General features: G+C 46.1%; 1 protein-coding gene across 1 annotated transcript in view; it reads right to left on the reverse strand.

The window, feature by feature from the left end:
- GDPD1 (glycerophosphodiester phosphodiesterase domain containing 1) overlaps window positions 1–18,887 on the reverse strand; it is a 152,237-nt gene that overhangs the window by 9,818 nt on the left and 123,532 nt on the right. Inside the window, exon 6 of the mRNA XM_075335398.1 lies at window positions 10,445–10,534. Coding sequence (XP_075191513.1) covers window positions 10,445–10,534 — 90 coding nt within the window. The remainder of the gene's footprint in view (window positions 1–10,444; window positions 10,535–18,887) is intronic.

Raw genomic sequence — 18,887 nt, forward strand, 5'->3', positions numbered from 1 at the left:
TTTTCCCTCTCCTTCTTCCAAGAGCCATTAGTTTTTTATTTTTCCATTGACATAGCAATATGAGCTTGTTTTTTGCGGGATGAGTTGTACTTTTTAGTTGTGAGGGCTTGGTTATTGTGGAATGCTTTAATAGCCTATTATTGCATTTTTGGTATTGCGACGTCCAAAATAACGCAAACTCTGGTGTTTTGATTTTTTTTCATTTTTTCATTTTAAAATTTACAGATCGGGTTAATTGATTTCATATTTTGATCAGACTTATTGAAGTAAGTAGCAAAATACCAGCATTTTTGCTAGCGGAAAATATGTTGAATTGTTGGTTACTAGGGATGTTCGAAAACCTCAAATATTCGGCTTCGCGAATATTTGCTGAATAAATCGCCGCTATTCGACTATTCGCGAATATTCGATGCGCAATGTAAGTCTATGGGAAACCTGAATAACTAATATTCGGAACTATTCGGGCTTCCCATAGACTTACATTCTGCATTGAATATTCGCATAGTGGCGAGCTATTCGTCGGATTTTCACGAAGCCGAAAATATGAGGTATTTGATCATCCCTATTGGTTACACTTGCTAAGGTTAAGTTTTCACTTTCACCCTGATGTTGACATCTTCAAGGTTTAAAATTTGTTTTTTTAGCTCTTCTTTTTTGTTACTTTTGTGTTCAGTTGTTTATTTTAACAAATTTGCCATAAAACTGAGAACAAAATGCAGTCCTGAGTATTATGACCCTTACTAATCACCTCACACTGATCAGAGATCTAATAGGTGAATCTATATAAAAAGCAGAAAATGTGTGTCCTGAAGGCGCTCATATCTCAGTTATGAAAGCTGCCTCACAGTCAGACTCTTTTAGTTGTCCATAGCAACCAATCAGAGCTCAGCTTTCACTTTAACTCAGCAGCTTCAATGCTGAAAGCTGTACTCTGGTTGCTATTGACAACCAGAACAATCTTACTTGGATGAATTTTCTTAAATAAGGCCCCGGTTACTTCTGCAGTGGCTATAGGCAACCAGAACGATCTTACTTGGATGAATTTTCTTAAATAAGGCCCCGGTTACTTCTGCAGTGGCTATAGGCAACCAGAACGATCTTACTGTGACGTAATTCTCATAGATGAGGCCCCAGTTACTTCTGCACTGGTTGTTGACAGCCATTGCTATAATTACAGACTTTAGAGCGACTTATCAGGTTGCCTCACATTAGTGAATATATTGTTGCTGCCCCTTTAACAGCAACTCTTTGGATGCCATAGCGTTAATTCTTTAAGACCTTTGGGCAAAACCTGTGGTTTTGCATTCAACACACAGATACTCAATCTCTCCTTTATTTATAGAGCTTAAATTCAGGGGCCAAATCTCGTAAGGGGGGAGATTTTGAGTTTTAATCTTAGCAGTAATTTTATTCTGAGGTTAAAGTTCGAACCTCCCACTCCCGTCTTCAAGATTTCTCACGAGCTGCGCCTATGCTCTGGAACACACTACCAAGAGCAATCCGATTAATTCCCAACATCCACACCTTTAAGCGGGCCCCAAAAACCCATTTCTTTAGACTAGCCTCTCACCTCACCGCCCGATTCTAAAATTTATTTCCAGTTCTCGTCCCCTGTACCTGTATAAATTCTCACCGACGGGTTCATGCAGCTGGTTTTGAATACCCTATTAAATCAATGGCTGGACCATATATAACAAGCTTTCCCCCCGCATTGACCTTTTGTGCCTCCCCTATTTCCTCATAGACTGTAAGCTTACGAGCAGGGCCCTCACTCCAACTGGTATCTGAATTTTGTTATTTTGTATTAGTCTGATATTGTCTGTGCATGTCCCCTCTGAATTGTAAAGCGCTGCGGAATATGTTGGTGCTATAGAAATAAAAATTATTATTATTAAAGTCGGGCCGTGCAAAATTTCACTCAAATCAGGTGAAAACTGTGGTTTTGTATTCAACGGGCTCCACATACAGATTTTCTGCTTTATATATCTAGAGGATACCTAATATGTGTATTTTTTATGGGGGAAAAAAGTGTGTTGATTCAAACTTTACTTATTTATTTAAAAACCTATGTTTTCCTCTTTTCACTGAACCTGTTAGTTCTCTTAGGGGACTTGAATTTGAGATGGTCTTTCCGCTTGTGCTACATACAGCAATACCACTGTGCTGCGTTCACAGAACAATCATGACGGCCACCCTGATCTTCTGCAGACCCCCTGGCCATCATGGTAACCCATAGGCGTCCCGCAATTACGTTATAGGAGTGGCAATGGGATGTTACAACAATATGCCTCCTGCCCCACAGAGTGCAAAATGGCACTGTCAGAGATTGACAGTGGCAAATAACAATTTAACAACCGTGGCTAGAGATCTGCTTATGCACGGCTGTTAGAGACTATATATTACAGCCATCATCTACTGGGAACGATGCAGGTTTGGCTTGTAAGCCCACATCAAAGTTAGGGAGCCACAATCAGAGGCAACTGTAATCCCTAATGCCGTGAGAGGTTGAAGTGGAGGGAATATCCACGGTGATTGGTACTAGAGGTCAGATTGAAATGTACATAAATAATTACTTTATGTAGAAAACGCTTAACTCACATAGCCACCATGAATGGTACTCTCTGGGGTCAGACAAGGGCCAGCCTCTGTCTGGTACTCTCTGGGTTGAAACAAAGGTCATCCTCTTTCCAGTAAAGGCCCAGTCACACTAAACAACTTACCAGCGATCCCAACAACGATCCAACCTGATAGGGATCGCTGGTAAGTTGCTAGGAGGTTGCTGGTGAGATGTCACACTGCGACGCTCCAGCGATCCCACCAGCAACTTGACCTGACAGGGATCGCTGGAGCGTGGCTACACGAGTTGCTGGTGAGCTCACCAACAACCAGTGTTTCAGCCCCCAGCCAGCAGCGCCGCGTGGAAGATGCTGCGCTTAGTAACGAAGGTAAATATCGGGTAACCAACCCGATATTTACCTTGGTTACCAGCGCACGCAGCTACACGTGCAGAGAGCAGCGCACACCGCTTAGCGCTGGCTCCCTGCTCTCCTAATTACAGCACACATCGGGTTAATTACCCGATGTGTGCTGCAGCTAAATGTGCACAGAGCAGGGAGCAGCACACAATGCTTAGCGCTGGCTCCTTGCTCTCCTAGCTACAGTACACATGGGGTTAATTACCGATGTATACTCTGCTACACGTGCAAGAAGAAGGAGCCGGCACTGACAGTGAGAGCGGAGGAGGCTGGTAACGAAGGTAAATATCGGGTAACCAAGGACAGGGCTTCTTGGTTACCCGATGTTTACCGTGGTTACCAGCCTCCGCAGAAGCCGGCTCCTGCTGCCTGCACATTTAGCTGTTGCTCTGTCGCTGTCACACACAGTGATGTGCGCTTCACAGCGGGAGAGCAACAACTAAAAAATGGCCCAGGACATTCAGCAACAACCAACGACCTCACAGCAGGGGCCAGGTTGTTGCTGGATGTCACACACAGCAACATCGCTAGCAACGTCACAAAAGTTGTTCGTTAGCAGCGATGTTGCTAGCGATGTTGCTTAGTGTGACGGGGCCTTAATTTCTGAGGTCAAAGTCCATCCTCTTTCCAGTACTCTCTGGAGTTTGACAAAGTTTGCCCTCTTTACGGTACTCTCTGGGTTCAGAGGCCACCCTCTTTCTGGTACTCTTTGGGATTAGATGAAGCCTGCCCTCTTTATGCATCTCCCTCAGTCCTTTTAGGCTATGTGCGCACAGTGCGTTTTTGCGCGTTTTTCGGGTGCGTTTTTGGCCTCAAAACTGCAGGACTTTGCTTCCCCAGCAAAGTCTATGAGTTTTCATTTTTGCTGTCCGCACACAACTGTTTTTTTAAGCTGCGTTTTTGAGCTTGAAAAAAAAAATGGACATGTCAATTCTTTTCTGCGTTTTTCGCCCATGCAATGCATTGGAAAAACGCAGCAAAACGCAGAGATCAAAAACGCAGCAAAACGCAGCCAAAAACGCACCAAATCGCGGTAAAAACGCATGCGTTTTTTGATGCGTTTTTTCGACGCAGGTGCGTTTTTGTGCGTTTTTAGCGGCCAAAAACGCACAAAAACGCAGCGTCAAAAAAACGCAGTGTGCGCACATAGCCTAAAACAATTTTTTTTATCTCTTGACTCAGACAAAGTTTGCCCTCTTTCTGGTATTATCTGTGGGGGCAAAAGCTGTCCTCATTCCAGTACCCTTTGGCGTCAGACAAAGGCTGTTCTCTTTCCGATACTCTCTGAGGTCAGACAAAGTCTGCCCTCTTTGTGGTACTCTCTGGAGTCAGACAAAGGCTGTTTGGGCTATATGATGTGACTGTGTGCTGTCCTTTCATGCTATGTATGCTACATGTTATTATATTTGTGTGCCGCTTTTTAGCCTGCATTATGTCACAGTGCACTGGATTTTCTTGTTTCACTACTGATTTTTCCTGTTTTCAATAAAAAAAACAAACTGTGGGTCACCTGGGATTTACCAAATCCAACTACCCACTGTTACTGAGGTAGACAAAAAGATTTGCCCCTGCCCCTTATAGGTCAAAAAACATAGACCCAATCACTGTTCGCTGCTACTCAAACCCTAGTTTCCCTTGCGATGGCCATCTCATAGGTCTAAAAATGACCCAACCACTGACCATCACCACCAGAAACTAACCACCAATATTCACATTGAGGTCACTGACACAAGGTAAGGTTGTAATACTAGAGTAGGACCGTCCTGTTGGGTACACCTTGTCGCGGTGGGATGGCTTTTATGTCAAATAATGTTAGCTAAGTATCCCGCGTTATTTACATGCTCTACTATTTACTTACTATAGGGTAAACATTCATTTTGTATTTTTCTCTTGAGTTTTGTTTATGGCAAGTGTGTCTCATGCGACTTGAGATCAGAGACAGAAAATCTAACATATTTGGAAACACTTGTGACTCAGTATATAACAGGCCGCATCACTACACCATAGGGAATCATTACATCCACAGTTGCACAGTGTTGCTGTGATTTTAGTATCACGAGACACATCACTGTGTAGCCCTAGCACTAAGGTGGGAACGTTAACAAACACTGGTCACTGGATCCACCAATGACTGATCAATACACTTTCTTAGCTTACCTTTGGTGCTATATAAATAAAAATTATTATTACATTTGCATTATACTATATTGACCAGCAGATGGCGATGGCACATTATTTTGGACAGAAAAGTCAAGGATTTGCATATTGATCTGCAGCACAACGGATATTGGAGTACAAAAATCTACAAATATATTAGGAGTTTCACTAAATGTAAAAAAAAGAAAATCTCTTGAGGTATTGGGGTAAGCTTAATTTATCAGCAAAGAGAGTAGAGAAGTACTTTTCCCTTTAGCGAATATATGCTGGAAATCCGCTGCAGAATTGTGTGCAGAAAGTTTGTAGCATTAGAATAGCAGCACTGTAAATCCGATTCAGTGGCGTAGCAAAGGGGGGGGTGGTCCGCCCCGGGCGGCACGTGTCAGGGGGGCAGCATTTTGGCCACTCGCCTTCAGTTCTGCTGCCCCCGGGCCGAGTTCCGGGGACCGGAGTCCTCAGCAGGAAACTGTGGCTGCTGTCTCTTTAAGGCATGCAGACCACAGTGTCCTGCTGGATTGAGCTTCATCTATGGGCGTAGCTACCGCACAGCATCCTGCTCTGTCCCACAGAGATGGAGTGCCAGCCAGCAACCCCCAGCACAGCGCTGGCCTCCGGCGCTGTGTAAGCCCCCTCTCATCCGTGTCTGAGCGGTAAGTGCTACCCCCCTCCCCCCTCGACCTGTATACTCCCTCCCAGCCACCCGGTTTATGGGCCACAGTGAGCTGCATGGGCTTTCCCCACCTCAGGAGCTGCGTGTGCGGGCCCCCAGGAGCCGCGTGTGTCGGTGCAGGCTCAGCTCTGCTACATCTGCCCTGTGCTTGGTGTAGGCTCAGCTCTGCTACATCTGCCCTGTGCTTGGTGCAGGCTCAGCTCTGCTACATCTGCCCTGTGTCTGGTGCAGGCTCAGCTCTGCTACATCTGCCCTGTGCTTGGTGCAGCCTCAGCTCTGCTACATCTGCCCTGTGTCTGGTGCAGGCTCAGCTCTGCTACATCTGCCCTGTGCTCGGTGCAGGCTCAGCTCTGCTACATCTGCCCTGTGCTCGGTGCAGGCTCAGCTCTGCTACATCTGCCCTGTGTCTAGTGCAGGCTCAGCTCTGCTACATCTGCCCTGTGCTCGGTGCAGGCTCAGCTCTGCTACATCTGCCCTGTGCTTGGTGCAGGCTCAGCTCTGCTACATCTGCCCTGTGTCTGGTGCAGGCTCAGCTCTGCTACATCTCCCCTGTGTCTGGTGCAGGCTCAGCTCTGCTACATCTGCCCTGTGCTTGGTGCAGGCTCTGCTCTGTACATCTGCCCTGTGCTTGGTGCAGGCTCAGCTCTGCTACATCTGCCCTGTGCTTGGTGCAGGCTCAGCTCTGCTACATCTGCCCTGTGCTTGGTGCAGGCTCAGCTCTGTACATCTGCCCTGTGCTTGGTGCAGGCTCAGCTCTGCTACATCTGCCCTGTGCTTGGTGCAGGCACAGCTCTGCTACATCTGCCCTGTGCTTGGTGTAGGCTCAGCTCTGCTACATCTGCCCTGTGCTTGGTGCAGGCTCAGCTCTGCTACATCTGCCCTCTGCTTGGTGCAGCCTCAGCTCAGCTCTGCTACATCTGCCCTCTGCTTGGTGCAGCCTCAGCTCAGCTCTGCTACATCTGCCCTGTGTCTGGTGCAGGCTCAGCTCTGCTACATCTGCCCTGTGTCTGGTGCAGGCTCAGCTCTGCTACATCTGCCCTGTGTCTGGTGCAGGCTCAGCTCTGCTACATCTGCCCTGTGTCTGGTGCAGGCTCAGCTCTGCTACATCTGCCCTGTGTCTGGTGCAGGCTCAGCTCTGCTACATCTGCCCTGTGCTCCGTGCAGGCTCAGCTCTGCTACATCTGCCCTGTGCTCGCTGCAGGCTCAGCTCTGCTACATCTGCCCTGTGCTCGGTGCAGGCTCAGCTCTGCTACATCTGCCCTGTGTCTGGTGCAGGCTCAGCCCTGCTACATCTGCCCTGTGTCTGGTGCAGGCTCAGCTCCGCTACATCTGCCCTGTGCTTGGTGCAGGCTCAGCTCTGCTACATCTGCCCTGTGCTTGGTGCAGGCTCAGCTCCGCTACATCTGCCTTGTGCTTGGTGCAGGCTCAGCTCTGCAGCAGCCGCGTGGGCGGGCCCCCAAAAGCCGCGTGTGTGTCTATATGTGCAGCAGAGTTGTGTGTGTATGTATGTATGCAGTAGAGCTGTGTGTGTCTGTCTGTATGTAGCAGAGTTGTGTCTGTATGCATGTATGCAGCAGCTACAGAGTTGTGTCTGTATGCATGCATGTATGCAGCAGCTACATAGTTGTGTCTGTATTCATGCATGTATGCAGCAGCTACATAGTTGTGTGTGTCTGTATGTATGCATGTATGCAGCAGCTACAGAGTTGTGTGTATGTATGCATGTATGCAGCAGCTGCAGAGTTGTGTCTGTATTCATGCATGTATGCAGCAGCTACATAGTTGTGTGTATCTGTATGTATGTATACAGCAGCTACAGAGTTGTGTGTATGTATGCATGTATGCAGCAGCTGCAGAGTTGTGTGTGCCTGTATGTATGTATATATATGTATGCAGCAGCTGCAGAGTTGTGTGTGTCTGTATGTATGCTGCAGTTTTGTGTCTGTCTGTATGCAGTAGGGCTGTGTGTCTGTGTAAATGCAGTAGAGCTGTGTGTGTCTGTATGTATGCTGCAGAGTTGTGTGTCTGTCTGTCTGTATGCAGTTGTGTGTCTGTATGCAGCAGAGTTGTGTGTCTGTATGTATGCTGCAGAGTTGTCTGTATGTATGCAGTAGAGCTGTGTGTGTCTGTATAAATGCAGTAGAGCTGTGTGTGTCTGTATGTATGCAGCAGAGCTGTGTGTGTCTGTATGTATGCAGCAGAGTTGTGTGTGTCTGTATGTAATGTATGCAGCAGCTGCAGAGTTGTGTGTCTGTATGTATGCAGTAGAGTTGTGGGTCTGTCTGTATGTATGCTGCAGAGTTGTGTGTCTGTATGCAGCAGAGCTGTGTGTGTGTCTGTATGTATGCAGCAGAGTTTTGTGTGTCTGTATGTATGCAGCAGAGCTGTGTGTGTCTGTATGTATGCAGCAGAGCTGTGTGTGTGTATAATAGGCCTACATGTGTGTAAAAAGGTGAAAGTCTAGAACTAATAGCAGCAGTCTACAATTAGATCTTTGATTGTAGTTCCATGAAAAATAAATATTTTGATGGTTTTCCAAAGTTTTGAAAATTTCTGGATTATCAACGGCCAACGGAGGGGGGCGGCAAATTTGACGACCGCCCCGGGCGGCAAAAGCAGTAACTACGCCACTGATCCGATTTTACAAAATCTCATTCCCATAACATGGAAAAAAATCTGCAGAAAAAATGGACCTGCATTGTAAATAGGAAATCACCAGCAAGACAACTTAGGAGTCAGATTTTCGGGATGGATTTTATACTTTGCAATGCAAAAATGGTAAATCCGCAGCATTTCTGCAACCCAACCTACAAAAACACCTGCACATTTTGTAGAATTCTGAATGTCCATAACACATTAGTCCCATGTGGCTGTACCCTAAGGCTACGTTCCCACAATGAGACTTTGGTGAGCTTTTGATGTTGCAAAATTTCTGCACCTATTATGTAAATTAGGTTACTTGCGTTTTTTTCAATGTGTTTTTGACGCTACTGTTTTTGTCTCTTTTTGGCTTGCCATGTCCTAAATAAAACAGATTTGTCTAGGATACTTCCTAGGATTTATCGTTGACAAAGCTTTATTAATACAGTCATGTGCGGATTACATGCGTTTTTGGTGCATTTCTGTGCTCCTATGCAATTCTGTGGGGAAAATCTGCACATACAACTCAGCATTCCCGCTAGAGATCTTGATATGTTGTGAATTGTAAACACGCACCACAGCTCAACTTACACTAAGCAACATGGAAGCACAGTGGGCATCATATTTCTACAAATCCCATCCACTTTGCTGTAACTGTAAGGGGTACTTTGCACGTTGCGACATCGCTACTGCGATCTCGTCGGGGTTAAATCGAAAGTGACGCACATCTGGCGCCGGTAACGACGTCGCAACGTGTAAAGCCTAGAAGCACCGATAAACGATCGCAAAAGCGTCGAAAATTAGTGATCTGTGTAGTGTCGGTCATTTCCATAATTTCGCTGCAGCGACAGGTACGATGTTGTTCTTCGTTCCTGCGGCAGCACACATCGCTGTGTATGAAGCCGCAGGAACAAGGAAGATCTCCTTACCTGCGTCCTGCCTGCAATGAGGAAAAAAGGAGGTGGGCGGGATGTTTACGTCCCGCTCATCTCCTCCCCTCCGCTTCTATTGGCCGCCTGCCGTGTCGCCGGCCAGAGCGACGTCGCAGGGCAGGTAAGTGCGTGTGAAGCTGCCGTAGCGATAATGATCGCTACGGCAGCTATCACAAGATATCGCATCTGCGGCGAGGCGGGGACTATCGCGCTCGGCATCGCTATCATCGGCTAGCGATGTCACAGCGTGCAAAGTACCCCTAAGAGTCAGCACACACGGCGAGTAATTCGGAGAGAGTGGAACGCGATAAAAAAAAAAATCGCATTCCACTCGGACCAACATTACTTCATGTGACCGCTCCCATGAGCGATTATTTTTTCAGCCCTAATCGGACCAAGAAAACAATTGCAGCATGCTGCGGGTGCAGTGCGATCTTGTTTCACTCGCACCCATTCAAGTCTATGGGGCGAGAGAAACATCGCACTGCACTCGCAGTACACCGGTGTAACGCGAGAGCAGTGCGATTCTCGCATCAGCCAGCAACAGAGGAGAGAGGGAGATAAATCCCTCCCTCCCTTCCGCAGCTGTGGTCTGATCGCACGATCGGACCACAGTCACATGACACTCGGCATCTGCTGTGCTGCGAGCGTGAGCTGAGTGTCATGCGAGGACTTGCAGTAATCCCCATGTGGCCTCAGCCTAAGACATTGCGTTTTTGACACCGTGAAAACATGCAGAGTCTAAAACTCACCGAAATCTCATAGTGGGAACACAGTCTTATAGAGAAATCCTTGTGATAATAAGAATAAACACAAAATACTACAATAAACATGAAGCATACAACATAAAGCCTATAATCATATGGTTAGAAGGTAATCACAATGGAATGAATACAAAGAATTACAGTATATAGAAAACAGAACAGAGAGATATTCCCTCCATAGAAGAGCACAGATAAGAGCAACATTTTAAATCCCCGTTTTTAACTCTATTACATATTAAGTGTTTTCGGTACCAGCGGCACACGGTAATACAGTGATTTGTGCCGTACACAGTTAATGTGCCCTACCTCTTTGTGGCACTTCTGAACAATCTCGTAGTCGGCGTTACCCCACACAGTAAGGTGCTCTCTCTTGTATTCTTTCACGAGCTCGGAGACCTGCCGGAATATACAAAGCTCACATTAAAGTGAACATTTCCACCCACATGTTAGATTTCCAAAAGGTTACTGCACAATATGGCACAACAGGGAATGCCGCCCTCTGTATTTGTTCCCTCTCACGTTAATCGCGGAATTCAGGGGAACGAGATGGGAAAATCTTTAACCAGTATAATAACGAGAACATAGGTATTCAGCAAAGATTCCAGGAAGAACTACAAGCGATTACTGTGACTGCAGCAAGTACCATAGTGTAATACATTTTATAAAAAGGCAACCGCATGGAGTAATGGGAGAAGATGCAGTAATGTGGACTACCAAAGTTTTCAAGGGTTGTATGTGTGGTATGTATGTAGCCCCTTCCCAATATGTGCAGTAGATTGGTGGGGTTTGGGTACTGCGAAAACCTCCTTCTCCCTCAATAGCTTAAAAAATTGGACAGTGGTGGACAGATTCACTAGAAGGCTATGAGCCTACACAATGCTCGATGTGTGTCCCGCCATAGCCCAGCTCTTCTGCCTGATAAGCCGAGCAGATCTTTGTGCAATCAGTGGAGGTCTCAGGACCCGGATCCCACCAATCTGCTGCACAAGTTAGGATTACAAAACACAAGCAAAAGAAAGCCACAACGATATATGCAAAAATAGAATACATGAAATGTAAACTTACTATATAGAATATACTTTAGAAAAATGAAGGTACTTAAGACATAAACTGGCAATTATGTGAGCCCATCAACCACGGCAAGGTTTATTTTTTTCACAAGTTAAGTTTAGATAAGTTATTAAACAAAAAGATTGATAGTCTTTACATTTAAATAATTAAATTTACCATAAGTAACCAGATCTAGTAATATTAGGTAAAGTAAATTCAGATGTGAATGGGTTGCACCTTGGGAACTTAGTAATCTGACAGAGGCTTGTTGCTTGGGACGTGTTATTATTGAGACCCATTCATAAGATAGGTTATCAATATTAGATCGGTGCGATCCTACACCCAGCACCAGCATTGCTTAGCTGATTGAAGAGGCTGTGGCAGACCGGTGACGGTGGTCCCCCTTCATAGTTGCCAGGCACAGCTCTGTATGTTTTTAGTGGCTGTGCCTTGTATTGTACCCAACTGAGGCTCAATTACATTTAAGTAAATGGGACTAAATTGCAATATCAAGAACAGTCACTAAGAAAATGCATGGAGCAGTGTCACTAAAGGGAACCAATCATAATGTATATCCTAAGAATAAGCTATCAATATCAAAGTCCTGGAGGTTCTGTAGTGAGGCCTAGAAACCAGTGCGGCCCATATGTCTCACTATTTAAGTGCAGGTACTGAGCATCCCAGCAGAGTAAGCGCTCGTATGCACATTGCGTGCTTACATGCATTTACGCTGCATATAGCACTGCAGCGTAAATGCATGCGTGCTGCGTCCCCTGCACAATCTATGAAGATTGTGCATGATACATGCGCACGTTGCTTTTATGAACGCAGCAATTTGGGTGCTAAAATTTTGACCCAAATCCGTGCGTTCATAAAATGAGCATGTCAATTATTTGTGCGTTCTGCATGCAGCTCCCGCTCTGTCTATGGTGGGGGCAGCAGCCATAGCGCATGAAATCGGCTTTTTTCTACAAAAAAACTGCATCCATTATGCAGTGTTTCTACAGCGATTTGAAGCGCACATGTGCTGTCAAATCGCTGCAGAATATTCAGCAGTTACGTGTGCATGAGCCCTAAGGCCGGGATCACATGACCATATAGTGGCAGATATGAAGTGTGAACCGTGCCTGAAAAACCAACATGGCAGTCACCACACCTTGCAAATCTCCATCTGGAGTCAATATTTAGGATGTGAGGGAATCCAATTAATATCTCATTTTGCTGTAAATTTGGACAGAAAAATAAATTCGAGAAATGCATTACAGGGAATTTATCTGCAGATTTTTTTACCATCTCATCTGAGAGCGAAATGTTGCAGGGGCAGAGAGCCAGGTATTATTGAAAAGTGCAAGAAACTGCACCAAGTAAGCCGTGAAATAGAGAGCACACAAAGTTACTTATACTAGGATTCCTGGATCCCTCCTGACTAGAGATGAGTGATGTTCGAGGTTCGCCAATTTCATGTTCGAGTGATTTTGGGGGGTGTTCGAGCCGTTCAATGAACTCTAACAATTTGGTAAAAGTTCAGCAGTTCGAGTTACGTTCGAGAACGGTTCGAGCATCAAAAGCGTGGATTTTTACAGTAAGTATGTGCACACGTTTCGTATCTGCATGCGTCCTGCCTCCCCAGCACAATCCCTCTCTCTTTCCTACTCACCGATCACTGGCGCGGCGCTGCACGGCTGTCATAAATCTCCAGCGGCATTTCCTCTTTTGAAAATGGCTGCCGCTTCATTATTCAATTAGTTTTTCCGTGCTTTCCCCGCCCACCGGTGCCCATGATTGGTTGCAGTCAGACACGCCCCCACGATGAGTGACAGCTTTCTCACTGCAACCAATCACAGCCGCCGGCGGGCGGCTCTATATCGTGCAGTAAAATAAATAAATTTAAAAAAATGCGGTTTTCTCCTTATTTGATACCAGCCAGGATAAAGCCACACGGCTGGAGGCTGGTATTGTCAGGATGGAGAGCTCCACGTCATAGGGAGCCCACCACCCTAACAATATCAGCAGGCAGCTGCCTAGAATTGCCGCATCCATTAGATGCGGCAGTCCCGGGACTCTATCCAGCTCATCCCGAATTGCCCTGGTGCGGTGGCAATCGGGGTAATAAGTAGTTAATCATACCAGGCGTCTCCCCGAGATACCTTCCATGATTAAACTGTAAGTGAAAGTAATTAAACACACACAACGAAAAATCCTTTATTTGGAATAAAAGACAAAAAAACACCTCATTTACTACTTTATTAAAATCTCCAAATACCCCTCCAGGTCCAAAGTAATCCACACGAGACTGTCAGCTCTGCTACATGAAGATGACAGGGAGCGATCTGTGTCCTCTCCACGCAGCACCTGAAGTGAGCCGCGCTGTCACCAGAATTCACTCTGCAATGTAGACGTCAAGATTACCAAATCTGCCTATGTTTCTCACTAGAGCCAGTGGCTCAATGGATAGAGCTCCCGTCTAAGAAGCATTAGTTTAAGAGTTCAAATCCCAGCCGTCCCAGTAAAAAAATTAATTTATTTTTAATTTTAAACTATAATCTTTTTTATTTATAATTTAATTTAATTATGCACTGAGGGGAGGAGCTGGATATCAGCTGTGACACACCTCTAAAATCAGAGCAGTTCACGGAATGAGACTACATTGCTCTCTCTCTTTCTCTCTCTCTTTTTCTCACCTCTCTCTCTCTTTCTCTTTTTCTCTCCTCCTCTCTCTCTTTTTCTCTATTTCTTTATCTCTCTTTATCTCAGTCTCTCTTTTTCCCTCTCTCTCTCTCTTTCTCTCTCTTTTTCTCTCTCTCCTCTCTCTTTTTTTCTCTCTCCCTCTCTCTTTCTCTCTCTCTTTTTCTCTCTCTCTTTATCTCAGTCTCTCTTTTTCCCTCTCTCTCTTCTCTCTCTCCCTCCCTCTCTTTTTCTCTGTCTCTCTTTTCATCTCTCTTTCTCTCTCTCTCTTTTTCTCAGTCTCTCTTTTTCCCTCTCTCTCTCCCTCTCCTCTCTCTCTCTTTTTCTCAGTCTCTCTTTTTCCGCTCTTTCTCTCCTCTCTCTTCTCTCTTTCTCTCTCTCTCTTTCTCTCAGTCTCTCTTTTTCTCTTTTTCCCTCTCTCTTCTCTCTCTCTTCTTTCTCTCTCTCTCTCAGACCTGGCGATGATCAGCTGATGCGGTCACCTGACGGAAGCAGCTGACACTATAAGTCGAGCGGTGAGGCCGGCTTTTTACTGCCTGGCCGGCTAAACTATCAGCTGATGCTGTTGGACAGGAGTCTGCACAGAAGTGTGTAGTTTTTTGGGGGGTTTTTGCACTGATGCATCAGCTGATTGTATAAAAGCCATTTATACAATCAGCTGCTGTGTCATGTGATTCAGGACCTTCAACCCGACACATCATCTGATCGCTTTGCCTTCCAGCAAACCGATCAGATGATATTGGATCCGGATTAGACGGCACGGGACCCTTGACCCAGGATTACTGCGGAGGGGGGTTCTTTATTTCAATAAAGATTGAGTCACTAATTGTGTTGTGTTTTATTTCTAATAAAAATATTTTTCCGTGTGTTGTGTTTTTTTTATCTGTACTAGAACTTCATGGTGGCAATGTCTAATATTGGCGTGACACCATGAATTTCAGGCTTAGGGCCAGTTGATAATATACAGCTAGCCCTAACCCCATTATTACCCAGCGAGCCACCCGTCACCAGGGCAGCTGGAGAGTTGGATACAGCGCCAGCAGATGTCGCTTCTATGAAAGCGCCATTTTCTGGGGCGGCTGCGGGCTGCAATTCGCAGCAGGGGTGCCCAGAAAGCTTGGGCACCCTGAGCTGTGGATTCCAATCCCCAGCTGCCTAGTTGTACCTGACTGGACACAAAAATTGGGCGAAGCCCAAGTCATTTTTTTTTTAATTATTTCATGAAATAAATAAAAAAAAAAGGGCTTCCCTATATTTTTGGTTCCCAGCTGGATACAAATATACAAATAGGCAGCTGGGGTTTGGGGGCAGTCCGTAGCTGCCTGCTGTACCTGGCTAGCATACAAAAGCATGGCGAGGCCCCCGAAATTTTGGGGAGGGGGGGGGGGGGAAACTCCTGCATGCAGTCCTGGATGGAGTATGCTAAGCCTTGTAGTTCTGCAGCTGCTGTCTGTCTGTATGGAGGACAGCAGCTGCAGAACTACAAGGCTCAGCATGCTCCATTCACTAGTGTATGCAGGAGAGCAGACAGCAGCTGCAGAACGCCAGGCTCAGCATGCTCCATTCACTAGTGTATATAGGAGAGCAGACAGCAGCTGCAGAACTACAAGGCTCAGCATACTCCATCCAGGACTGTATGCAGTAGTTTTTTGCCAAAAAAATGACGTGGGCTTCGCCATATTTTTGTATGCTAGCCAGGTACAGCAGGCAGGGACGGCTGCCCCCAACCCCCAGCTGCCTATTTGTACCCGGCTGGGAACTAAAAAAAATAGGGAAGCCCTTTTTTTAATTATTTCATGAATTTCATGAAATAATTAAAAAAAAAAATTGACATGGGCTTCGCCCCATTTTTGTGTCCAGCCACGTACAGCTAGGCAGCTGTGGATTGGAATCTGCAGCACAGGTTGGCCCGAGCTTTCTGGGCGCCTCTGCTGCCAATTGCAGTCCGCAGCTGCCCCAGAAAATGGCGCTTTCATAGAAGCGCCATCATCTGGCGCTGTATCCAACTCTTCCAGCAGCCCTGAAGCCAGGTGGCTTGCTGGGTAATAATGAGTTAATACCAGCTTTGATTTACTAGCTAGTATTAAGCCAGAGATTCTTAATGTCAGGCAAGTTTGACCCGGCCATTAAGAATCGCCAATAAAGGGTTAAAAAAAAGACACCACAGAGAGAAAAAATACTTTAATAGAAATAAATACACAGACACATTAGAGACTCCATGTTTATTACTCCCTGTCATCCCGCCACGATCCTGCTCTTCTGTCTTCTTTCTCCTTCAACCCATGCAGCTCTGCTATATCAGACAGCACTGCATGGGAGGAAGACACTGCTGCTCCCCGTGCAGTCTAATCACTCAGTGAGTGAGCAGAAGCTGCGTGCTGTAAGCAGTGACGTCACCGCTGACAGGTGGGTTACCATAGCAACGGTGCTCCGATCACGCGATTCCCGGTGCCGCAATTCACCGGCTGTGGCATCTAGTCCTTGCATGTGGGCTGACTCTGTAAAGAGCGCCCACATGCATGGACGGGGAAGCCGACCATGTGCCAGAGCATCTCGCCGGTACACTTACATGCTCAAACAAGCACCGCGTAACGGAGAGATGCACTGACAGGACCTACCATGACGTCTAGCTATGTGACCAATCTGTAGCCAATGAGATAATAGACACGTGACTGGTCACATGCTATTTTGACGTCACGGAAGGTCCTATCATCAGTGCTGGTTACCGGGAGGACGCAGCGATTATCGGAAGGAAAAGCGGCGGGAGACAGAGTGCAGGACGCGTCGCGGGGATCAGTAAGTGTTATGGCAATGTTTATTAACTGTATGTGTATATGTATAATGTGTTTTTATGTGTTTGCCTCCCATTGTTTTCAATGGGGTTTGAGTGGTTCTTCGAACGGTTCGTCGAACGTTCGTCGATCGGAGCCTCCGTTCGACGAACCGAACTCGAACACCAGGGGGTGGCTCATATCTACTCCTGACTCAACAACTGTAAAGGTGGGTGCATACGATCAGGGTTTGCAGCATTTTGGATAGTGGGAATATATCCTAAAGGTTCACCTCCAACTGGCATAAAAAAGCAATCTGTTAGTAGGTTTTTACTTTGTAGTCTGAAACAACTTGATGTTAGGGGCTGATACCAACTCTAGCAATGTGTCACTGATTGGTCTGCTTACAGTCATTTTAATACAATCATTGTTTTTTCTGTTGCGGATCTAGCAGTGCCCAGAATGCTGAGACCTGTATAACCCCACCAACAACACTGATTGGCAGCTTTCTGTGTACAATGTACATTGACAGAAAGCTGCTAATCAGTGGTGGGGGCTACAGATGAGCGGACCTGTGGAAGTTTGGCTCGGCTGCTTCTGCCGGACTTTAGATAAAGTTTGGTTTGGGACCTGGACTTGACCTGAATCCCAATGTGAGTCACTGATTGGGCAGTTCGGGTCTGTGCCCACATGCAGTCAGCCATAAACAGAACACTTCCAGGGGTGGGTGAGCAGGTTTTTCAAATTTTTTTATTTTTGGGGGTGCATACTACAGCCGATAACCCTATTGAGTGTACCCGAGCACAGCGATGCTCACTCAAGTGGTCAGCATACATAAGCACCCGTACTCCGAACCATGTTTTTTTTGGTAAAGTCAGTGTTCGGTACCTCGGGTTCGCCCATCTTTAGGGGGGGCCACACTACACAGTTGACTAGGAGGCACGAGACACCTAGTACTGTAGTGATAATCTACAGATAAATCACTGATTTTATTGAAACAGCAATACACAGCCTACTATGTGATACATCGCTGGAATCAGGCTCTCAGCCCCTACATCATGCTGCTCTCAGATTACATAGAAAACAGCTAATCTGTTGACAGATGACAATGCTATAAAGCCAATGTATAAATATAGTCCTGGCAAACAATGTCTAAATGAAAGAAAGGTGATTTAGTTTACATGTATCAATATATAAGGGGGAGACATAGTTAATATGTTATGTTCTGACGAAGCACTTAATAGATCAGTAACCTGTGTGCATCTCCATCTCCATCAGCATCATTTTATTATATTCGCTGACTCCTTTATTAGATTTCCTCAGCACTAATGCTGATACAGAGGAAAGCTGCAGCCCGAGGATTTGTTACCGTCACTTAAGGCCAATAAACAAGCTGAATTATTGCTGCCTGACAGCTGCGGAGTGCTGCCTGCTAAATGAAGGAATATCAGAAGTCCCAGATGACGGAGGGAATTCTCAGACAACAAAAAAGCCCAGTATCAACAAACAGCATGCAAACTCCCCAGCGTCAAATCCCTTCTCAAAAATAGATAGAAAGGAAGTGGAGGTGATGTCTTAGAAACTGTTTGTTTTAGTGATGGAGTCGTTCTTCCATGTTTAAGCCGCATAGGAAGGAAATGATCAGAAGCAGCTGGAAATTCTAAATTTACCCAGAGCAATGAACCAGCAATTGAGAAATAGTATTGCACAACCCTATACAAAAACTTGGGGCACTCAATGCTGGAATCTGCTTTACAAAGGGTTAAAGGGAACCTGTCACCAGGTTTTATCCTTATGAGCTGCGACCACCACCAGTAAGCCTTTATATACTGTATTCCAGAATGCTATAAAAGAGTGTTTTATAGCATAGAGAATGTTATATAAGAGCCCAGGCCGCTGTGTAGAACATAAAAAACACTTTTATTATACCCACCTAGGGGGGCGGTCTGGTCCGATGGGTGACGCTGCTTACCGGTCCGGCGCCTCCTCTTTGTGGCAGTCTACGTCCTCCTTCTCCTGAGGCCCATGTGCATAACGCGTTCCACGTCATCCACACTGGCCGGCATTGAAGTCTTGAGCAGGCGCACTTTGATCTGCCCAGCTCAGGGCATTGTAGTGCGCATTCGTCGGTGGTTGCACCTGTGCATTACAGTACTTTTATCTGCCCTCTGCAGGGCAGATCAAACTGTGCCTGCGCAGGACCGCAATGCTGGCCTGGGCTGGATAGAAGAAGGATGGTGATC

Source organism: Anomaloglossus baeobatrachus, chromosome 2 (genome assembly GCF_048569485.1).
Source record: "Anomaloglossus baeobatrachus isolate aAnoBae1 chromosome 2, aAnoBae1.hap1, whole genome shotgun sequence".
Classification (NCBI taxonomy): domain Eukaryota; kingdom Metazoa; phylum Chordata; class Amphibia; order Anura; family Aromobatidae; genus Anomaloglossus; species Anomaloglossus baeobatrachus.